Raw genomic sequence first — 10,013 nt, forward strand, 5'->3', positions numbered from 1 at the left:
ACTGACTGTTGATCCTCCAAAAGATCAAACAGCTGTGTCAATTTGGTTGAGCTGTCATTTGATGTACTGTTCAAGAGAGTGAACCCCTAACCATGCATGCACATTAATTTCCCATCTTTTTCTATTTATGCTTTTCTTGCATTGCACTAAAAACTTGTTTTTACACCACCACAACCCTCTGCCAAGTCAATATTGTCCCTCATTCCTGGTTTGTTTGCTTCCATAATCTGCACTATTCATGTCTTCTTGTTTCTGTGTTTGTTTATTTATATCTTAGTAAGAATGAGAGAATAAGGATGACTTAGTTATGGTCCTTGATAAATTGCTTCAATTGGGAAATGGTTTGTTTGCTCGATTCATTTGTTTGATTTGGCTCTGATAAATCCTGGAAGGAGCTCTCTGGGAATGTTCATTGCCTTGTCTGTCATTGGTAATCTGTACTGATGATCAATATTTTTTGTTTTTGTGATTAATGAGTCAGAAAATTTGTCATATACTTAGAACTTAGTTCCTCAATTCTTCACATTCCCGTTGTTCTATGCATTGTTTTTCATGCTTGTTCAGCTTAAATATGATAAATCAACTAATCAGCCTGGAAAATTTTATGTGCCAGGTTTATTTCATCAGTTTATGAACTATAGTTCTGCATTTTGGTGAGCATTCTCAATGGGTTCAGGAAACTGGTTTAGATCAATCATTTGTAGAAAGAAATCCAAGTCAGGCAGATCCAAACATGCAAAGGTAGAATATTTATACACTGAAAGCCTCTATAATTGGATAATTCTTACGTGTATCTTTCAATAAGAACAAAGGGGACTTTTACTGGCTCTCCCCTTCCTTATTTTCTCACTTTGTCATTCTCTTCCATTTCCCATTTTAATCTTTTATATCAATAATAGGTTCTTTCCACATGCAAACTTAATCTGTTAACAAGATATTAAGATCATAATTTAATATCTAACATGTTCTATTATGCATCAGCCTACATGCTTTGAGGTATTTCTCATTGAGTCCAAGGTTGATTGAGGACATAGTTTTTACTTCAAGCTTCTAACTGAGGATAATGATACTACTGTTTATGTATCAAGAAACTATTAAATGTTTTTCTAGCCGTTCAGACCATGCTGCAGCCTATACTACGATCTTGTTTCTGCAATTCTTCATTTCTTTAATTTGCTTTCATGCCCCATGATTACAGGTACACTCAGCTAATGAAAAACCAAATGGTGAAGGGAGTCACGATGCTCCTGAAGAGGCAAGGAGTCCAGCAACTACTGCTGGTTCACAGAGCAGTCCTGGTCTTCCCGGAATGCCAGTTGAAGAGATAGCCGCTGTCCGGATTCAGAAGGCTTTTCGGGCATACAGGGTATGCTAAAATTTGTCATAATGTAATTCATATCAACATCCAAAAATGCATTTAACTTGTTTGATAAAATTTATGGAGGCATTTCTGTCCAAGGACCTTTGCAACATTTATTTTCCCAACAACCTTAGCAGACATTGGAACTGATGTTTGATCATGTTTTGGAGCAAAACTTCACATTTATATCAAATGAATAATGCCTTGTGAGTTTACATCCTAAGAAGAGCAGAACCGCTAATTTAGTCCCTTCTCTACATAAGAAAATGGGATTCACCTACCATTGTTTCTCTGTAATTCCTAAGAAACAACAGCTTTTATCTTTAGTCATACAATGAGAAACAAAGACTTTTTACAGTCTAGTTATTCTATGGAATTAGTCCCTAGAACAAGGTGTCTATTATTTTTAATCCCTAGAGCAAGGTGTTTGAAGGATGGTCAAATAGTTTTCCAGGCTTTTTACTGGGTGATGTTGAATATTGGGGGTGGTTTTGCAGATGAATAAATGCAAACAGATCATTCATAGAGTTGTAGATACCGTTGGGTCCGTTACAGGAAGGATTAGACTAGATTAGTACATAAAAATTAATAATGATAATTTATTAAGGTTACTCTCATTTGGGGCAAAACACTGGAATAATGTCAATGCCTTTTGATTCAGCTGGACAAATCAATTGGAAATGTTAGGTTTTTCATTAATGCAACTAACCATGAGGCACATAATTCATTTACGTCTTCATTATCATTTATTTAGATGGCATTTATAAAAGTAAATCGGAAGGTAAAAAGAAAGTAATGCACACGTGCACGCACATATACGTATCTGTACATAACCTCGACACATTATTTTACACTGACCATGTCATATATTTACGATATTCTATTTTTTATTTGTATTTTTTTCAGGCGAGAAAAGCAGTTCGCCGGCTGAGAGATGCCGGGAGGTTCAATATATTGATCCAGGGACATACAGTAAAAAAGCAAACAACAAGCACATTGAGCTATTTACATTCCTGGTGCAACGTACAGTCTCAAATCAGAGCCCGGAGAATATGTATGGTAACTGAAGGCAGGCTTAAGCAAAAGAAAATGGAAAATCAGTTGAAACTTGAGGCTAAGCTTCATGAACTAGAGGTAATCACTGACCGTAGACTACCTTGTTAGTTGCTAGTTACTTCTAACGGCCAAGAAAAGCAGTGTTACCAAAGTACAAAGTTCTTTTAATTAGGCTTTTGTCTCGATATCTACAAGTAAAAAGAAAGCAATTCCCTTGTCAACTTGAAACTATGAAGGTTTCCGGACACTCTCAAAGACATAGCTGTAACAGGTTTCCTTTTTCAACCAATTAGAGGTAAACCGTGAATTGCCCACGGCCCGTCCAGCTTATACCCCTCAGGATGCGGCCCACCCACTAAACACATCACAGCTCCCCTCTTCTAAGATTCATTTGGCAAATTTTGAGAATCCCTTGTTCAAGCTTCACAATTCCAACCTAAAGCCTCCACGTGACCAAGTGTGGAAGCTAGGTTAGAGCTTCCTTTTATATATAATTACACTATGGTCTGTGCGTTGCACACGAGTGTCTTTTTACCTCTCTTTCTCTTTTTAATACGTTTTTTTTTTGTTATGACTTCCACGTGACTAAAAGAGAAAACCCTCTGGGGATTCTTTTTACTTATGTAATTGATATATAGATGTTGGGGTGGAAGCTTAACCCTATGGCATCTGCAAGTAGCCGTAGGGTTATTTTGGCTTTAGGGGTTACTTTTAACTGCATGGATGAAACTAGCTGTAGGTTTTTGTTTGCATAGGTTGCCTGGCTTCATAGGAGTAGCCATAATGTGTGAAGAACTTAACAAATTGAGTTATTAACTTGCTAATTGCATCCATCTTTTTACATTAATGGAGAGTTAGGCCTGCTGAACAAGAAAAACCCAGCAATAAAAGTTTCTAGAATAAAACAATTTTGACAGCGAGAGACAACACCCTGTTTGTCGATTAAGTAGCCTTTTGGCTCTTTCTTCTAACAATAGATTGGTTTACAGGTAGAATGGTGTGGTGGCTCTGAAACAATGGAGGAAATCCTTTCCAGAATTCAACAGAGAGAAGAAGCAGCAGTTAAACGTGAGCGTGCCATGGCTTATGCCTTCTCTCATCAGGTACATAAGCTTGAAGTTCAAGTCTGATACCTAGAAAGTATCATGTTATGTTGGGAATTTAAAATCAATTGTGTTGATTTGCAGTGGAGGGCAAATGCCAGTCAGTATCTTGGCCAAGCATCATATGGTCTGGGCAAAGAAAACTGGGGTTGGAGCTGGATGGAGCGATGGATAGCTGCAAGGCCTTGGGAGGTCAGGGTTCACTTTCAGCCCATCCACCCAAGGAAAACTCATGCCAGACAGGCAAGCAAATCAGAGAAAGAAATGAAAGCTCCTGTTTCAGTTAAACCTGCTTTGCCAAATGGGAAAGTAGCTCCAAAAGTGAAAAAAGTTGCCCCAACAGATGGCTGAAACCAAAGATATCCAAGGAACTGCTATTCATCATGCACAGCTCATCTTGGTCTAGTTGATGAGTGACAGATTAGCAATTCATTGGAGTGATTCAATATGATTTCTGAGTGGATTTGCAAATGCATTGTGTACAATAACTGACAGGTTTTGTTGCCTTGAGGAATTTGAAGATAAAAATAATATATATATATATATATCCCTTTTTCATGTATGTGAAATTTGTCAGTGCCTAACTGTTGCAATTAGCAAGAAACAGAAAGATAAATCCTCAACATAACCTCAACCAGAAAGGTCCAAACAGAAAGATAAATCCTTAGAGCAGCAACCAAAATGAAGCAAATTATTTTTTTTTTTTAACTTTAATTTTATTATTATTATTATTTCCACAATCACATAGTGCTTGAACTAGTTTTCCCATCATGCATTAATGATCCTTACAATTATTCATTGTCACAATGCATTATGCAATTATGCATCATAGGTAAGCCCCAACTAAATGCCAACAAGAAGCTCTACATTCCAACCACCCATCCACCTTAAAATATACATATTGATATAGCCTGAAAAAATCCCAACTTTAACTATCCACTATACAAGATTCTGTATCATATATAGTATTATAAAATCAGGTGGGAATGAGCCAGAGTCTTTTCATTTCTTATGTTATTTGTTTGTGTTAATAATCATTCATCTAAAGTATTCTGCAGTGCTTTAATGTTTAAAACCTGTGGAGTTGTACTCCTCAACCACCTATAAAGAAGTACCAACAACCATAAAGCAAATATCAATAGAAGCCAAAGTAGTTCTTTTAATCTATATATATATATATGGGTTCATATATTTGTTTTATGCTACTTAAGAAAATAAGAATTTCCAGCTAGGCTCAAGAGATTTTTAATAGGGACTGAGATTTACAAGGCAGTGGGGGACCATTTACAGATGGGCAAGTACCAAAATTTTGGTGGTATCTATCCTTCTATGTTTTCTACTGTTCTTCCATAATTGAGCTTCTTGTGTTCATCCCATTCCCCTTTCATGGTTCCTCCTGCAGATGTTCTCCACTTAGCCCCACTTGATCTATCTGCTAAATTTATCTAGCATGCTCATTGATTGCACAAGTATGACCTTAGGTTTCTCTACAACCTGGTCTGAATGCTGAAGTATGATTCAGGGCAAGTAAATTAGACCAACCCCATGCTTCATATTAAAGCATATACAGTAGCTAAAGTAACAGAAGTCCAATAGGCTATGTAAATTCTGCCAATTTTGGCAATTCAGATTTCTAGGATGGTGATTAGTTGATTACTCTTCGTTCAAGTTTAACTAAGACGGTAAATTAGGTTTCCAATTCCCATCCTTGTTTAGCATCTTTGTCTTAATTCAGACATGGTCATTTTCAAACTGAGGCATCTAAAAAACAAAGCCACATTGACTAAAATGACACTAAAAGAACAGGATTATAACTTAAGAGGAGGTAATTATCCATTCTTCTCAGCCCAGGGGGAGACTAAATAGTGGAATCAGCTACTACTCTATTCCATACAGCAAATCCTACTGTTCACAGAAAACGACTTCTCTTTCAATGCCCCCAAAAATCCAAGCATGAATAGAGATGCAGAAAGGATTAGTTATACTTTCAATTCTTTTTGTAGGTTTAAGGAAGCTGTTGTTACACAATCTTATTCCATATGAAAGTAGTAAAGGAACAAAATAAAATCAAAAAACAGAACTCTTTCTTTCATCTACATGAGAAAATGACCATTTCTAAACAGAGGAAAGAGCTTTAGTTTGCTTCTCTAATTCCATACCAGATCAAAGGGATAAAGGATCAAGAAGGACTTTTCCATATTAGCTGATTTGAGGTTACCTTATTTCATAAGAATTTTCAAAAGAATACCAGCTTCTGCTAGTTGAGTCTGTCCTAATTGAGGAAAAGATCAAATCTGAATTGGAACAAACTAGGTTTGCTTCTTAATAGTAACTCTAGGGAAAGAAACAGTAGCAACCCACACAAACAGCACAAACAAAAAGTCTAGTAACATGAATCGCATGAAAAGTACAACAGAAAGAGAAACCATAGTTGAGCTCTAAGAGCCCACTCAAATATAAAATTAAAGCTACAACACAATGAACTGATAGAAACTAAACAAACCGGGGATTGAATAACCTGAAATCCACCCAGATTACTTCTTCCCACGGCAAAGGCCATTGATTCAAGGTGACAAAAATCTTCCCTCAAACTGGTCTAGAATACATCATGTCAGCTCCTCATCGACTTCACAGTAAACAATCAACTAGTCCTGAAAGACCACTTAAATAAGTGGAAAAGATTGTAAGTGCAAAATAACGTAAAAATTGGACTGTTCATCAAAAACTAAATGGAAATAAGAAAGTGATTCTAAAAGTAAAACCTGCTAGAGGGCAAAGACTTTGGCTGTTTCTCCAATTTACTCGATCAATGGTGAGAATCAGAGGAAGCAGAGGACAGCTTATTGGCAATGCTGTCGTGCTCCTCTTCTTCGCCCTGAATTCGTGCTGGAATGCGAAATCCAGAGAATACACCTGATGTGGTGAATCCAATGCCAGATAACGCAGCTTGATGATGGATATTTTGTGGGATTTGCTGGTGATGATGATGATGGTGGTGGTGGTGTTGGTGTTCGTCGGTTGCAGAAATTGGCTGGTCTATCCAAGCACGAACCGTGGGCGTGTTACTGGACTGAAGGGGTCCCCTCTGAGAAAACAACTGGCTGTTTTGGCCAAAAGACGGTGGCAGCGCCTGTGGTGGTGGAGTGCCAAAGATAAATCCTCCTACTCCGCCACCAGCACCACTGCCACTGCCATTACCAGTATCAACAGCACCACCACTACTATTCCAAGCAACCAATCTCTGAAACCTTCCAATCTCTGCCGGATGTTGGTGGTGGTGCTCCCATCCCGCAGACGACCCATCAAAACCACCTAATGGGCTGGTTCCAGAGAATAAAACAGGTTCACTATGGTGTGCCTGTGCTGTAGCAGCTTGGTGATGGTGGTGGTGCAAAAGAATTGGCTCCGTGAATGACTGAAGCGAAAGCCGCAGATCTTGACTATGGCTGCTGGTCCTGGACAACAAATCTGGTGGATAATTCTGAAACTGTATAGAAGAAGACGGCGTCTCACTTGAAGCTCCCAATGGGAAAAAAGACTTAATTGTATCCGCAATCTCATCAGAAACTAAAGAAGGTGGAATAAAACCCGAAGTATTGTTCGGGTTATCTCCCATTTCTTGTTGCTGAAGACTTTGAACTTCGTTTCCCATTATTGCAGCCGTTCTTCTGCGAGTACCAGACCCAGCAGCAAGGTTTTCCACCGGGTTTCCACTGTGGTGGATATGAAACTGATAGGGTTTATCATTGTTTGCCGTTGTCGTCGTGTTTTGGTCGTCTTGGTTATTTGGTTTTGTTACTGAAGTCGTTGAAGTCAAAATTTCTGGGTTCCAAGGAGGAAGTTCAGCGAGCTCGTCAATGGCAGGTTTGGCCTTTTTGATAAGCCAATCGACAGCTTTGCTAGGGCGGTCGTAGCCGAGGCGGTCCTGGACGTCGTAGAACTGGATGGCGGTGTGAGCTGAGAGACGGACACGACGGTCTCGTGGACCTTTGGCGGTGCAAACTTTACTGTGACGGTCTTTTCTTCCAGTTGACCGAACAATGTGACCTCCTTGCACCTCAACGATCTCGCCTCCAGTGTGCCTTATCCCCAATCTTGACGATGTTGCAGCTTGGTGGTGGCTATCTCCCATTGTTCTTGCATGTTCGGTTGATTTTGAACCAAAAGCTGAAGAAGAAGAGGATGCGAAATAAGTGCGTTTCTTGGGTGGTTGTGGGGACTCTTGTTCCTGCTGTTGAATTACTTGTCTGTCCAGACTTGCATACAAACGTTGGCCTTGCTGTTGTTGGGATTGGGTTTCTTGCAGATATTGGTGATGGTGGGAAAAGAAGTTTTCTTGTTGGTTTTTGGGTGGCTCTTCTTCTTCTCCTCCTCCTTCTGCTACTCCTATATGACTTGAATTAAGAATTGGATTTTGATGCTGATGGTGATGAGGAGTATGATGCTGTTGCTGTTGTTGTTGTCGTTGCTGATGATGATGATGATTCCTTTGAGGATCCAGACTCAGGTCCTTGTGCTTTTCCTGTTCCAGCTTTTAATGGAGGACACTTTTTTTTGTTAGTGGGTTGTTGGTTCTTTACCCTCTCTTTGCTTCCTAATTTCCTCTTGCTGTCTGTGCTTCTGCCACCACACTGAAACCTGATACTGTTGCCTCCCCCAAAAGGCCCTGCCATTCAATGTTTCTAATTCCATCACCACAAAACACCACACCAAAAGGACCCCTCCCCCTCTTCCCCCTAACCAAGCCTGAAAAGAACCCTCCCCAGAAGGCTAAAAACCAGCTACTATTCCCAGCCTAACCCATCTCTTTCCTTTATCCTTCTTTCTCTTTCTTTCTCTACCCCTTTCTCTCTCTCTAAACTCAGCTTCTAGCAATTGGGCCTCTATTATGTAGTACTGTAGTATTCAGTAGCCAAACTGTTGAAATGGGTTAACACTCAAAGACTTGACACCCACTTGAACGGGACAACCCAACAGCAACCAGAAGCAAAAAAAAAAAAGAAAATTCAACAATGGTTTTCTTGGAAAACAACTTCAAAGTTCTTCATTACTACTACTGCTACAATTATGTTCCTAGAGGGCCAAAAAAACCAAAAAAAAGAAAAGAAAAGAAAAGAGAAAGAGGAAGAAAAGTTTTTGTTAGAACAGTAAATATAAAGCCTAGCTAGTATAGGGAAGAGGAACACTTTCTTGGCCTATAGGAGCCCTTGACGATGCCAGTGGTAAGGGTGGCAGTGTTTGGTCAGAGAAGAGATTAAAGATCTCTGTGATCTCATCACTGCATCTGCTGCTGTTCTTGTACTGCCCTACACTAAACAAAAATAACACCAACCCAAAACGAAACTCCCCCCTCATTCAATCAGCTAAACTTAACTGGACTTCCCCTCCTCTCCACTTTTTTACCTTTCTCAGTAAGACCCCCACATCTTGAAGTATATTTGATTTAAATTTTCATTTGTCTAGAACGTTGTTAACCTGGTAACCTTTTTTAGATTTTTTTCTCTTTTACTTCCTTCCTAGCTAGAAGTTAAGAACCGTTGGTTATAGTTCAAGGGACTGTCTGGATGCTTTGTTTTGATAGATTAGATGGATGGATAGATCCCTTATATGCCACCATCACAACTTTTGACAATGACCCCTTCACAGCTTTTTTTTTTTTTTTCTGCTTTCTGTTTCTTCTCTCTCTCCCCCTTTCTCTTTATTGCTTCACTTAAAAGAAACGACATCATCTTTCCCACAATTTCCCTTCCCCCAAACACCCCTCTTTGGGATTGTTGGATTACTCAACATGGCATCCCAAGGGATGCCTTTTTCACATTTTCTTGTTTTCACTGAGCCATATGAACCAAAAGCAGCAATTGCCTTTCATTGTCTTGGAATGGAATAGTTGTCCTCCTGCATGCCACCTAAATTACTTAGATGCCCCTTTTCTCTTTCTTCAATTTCCATGGATTCTTTTCCTTTTCCTTTTAAATTAAGAATATTTTTTTGTGTGTAAAAATGAGGAAAAAGTAAGTAAGTGGTAAATGACTAGTGTAAAGTATTTAAAGGTTCAAAAATAAATAAATATATCAAATTGTCTTTGTCTTCACAAATGCTTCAAGGAATTGACACTCATGTTATAATTTTGGTAATGTGGAGAGTAGTGAGACAAAGTTATTTATTACCAATTTGCTATTCAATGCAAAAGAATTAAAGAAAAAGAAAAAGAAAAAAAGAAAAAGAAAAAGAAAATTTTCTTTTCGCATCCTTTGTCTTATTTAATTTTGACAAGTGCATTGAAAATGAATTATTTCTACATTTATATATATTCAAAAAGAACTTTCTACACCTAAATAAAAATTCAAGTTCTTGTGACTTTAAGCCCACCCACAATTCTTTGAACAACCTTTTTCCAACTAGTGCACATCTACCTTGGCAAAGTCACAATCACATTCAAGATTCTCAATATAGCATATTGGGAAGAAGACTCTTCTCCACACCTCTTTCTCATA

The 10,013-nt window shown here is 38.6% G+C and overlaps 2 protein-coding genes across 4 annotated transcripts; one reads left to right on the plus strand and one right to left on the minus strand.

Annotated features, from left to right (window-relative positions):
* LOC18594126 (protein IQ-DOMAIN 1) lies at positions 128-4,056 on the plus strand. Of its 2 annotated transcripts, none has more exons than XM_007021590.2 (6): positions 128-430; positions 614-741; positions 1,199-1,366; positions 2,267-2,494; positions 3,406-3,519; positions 3,604-4,056. In XM_007021590.2, exons 2-6 carry the CDS (start codon positions 667-669, stop codon positions 3,868-3,870), a joined length of 852 nt encoding a protein of 283 aa, XP_007021652.2. In that variant the 5' UTR covers positions 128-430; positions 614-666; the 3' UTR covers positions 3,871-4,056. The 2 variants fall into 2 exon arrangements, with proteins under 2 accessions (XP_007021652.2, XP_017980252.1); XM_018124763.1 differs by having other exon boundaries at positions 137-208.
* On the minus strand, positions 5,819-9,069 carry LOC18594127 (transcription factor TCP4). Of its 2 annotated transcripts, none has more exons than XM_018124762.1 (2): positions 6,282-9,069; positions 5,819-6,170 (listed from the first exon to the last, which is right to left on the minus strand). In XM_018124762.1, exon 1 carries the CDS (start codon positions 7,649-7,651, stop codon positions 6,326-6,328), a length of 1,326 nt encoding a protein of 441 aa, XP_017980251.1. In that variant the 5' UTR covers positions 7,652-9,069; the 3' UTR covers positions 5,819-6,170; positions 6,282-6,325. The 2 variants fall into 2 exon arrangements, with proteins under 2 accessions (XP_017980251.1, XP_017980250.1); XM_018124761.1 differs by having other exon boundaries at positions 5,819-6,181; positions 6,282-9,066.

This window comes from Theobroma cacao, chromosome 7 (assembly GCF_000208745.1).
Source record: "Theobroma cacao cultivar B97-61/B2 chromosome 7, Criollo_cocoa_genome_V2, whole genome shotgun sequence".
NCBI lineage: Eukaryota > Viridiplantae > Streptophyta > Magnoliopsida > Malvales > Malvaceae > Theobroma > Theobroma cacao.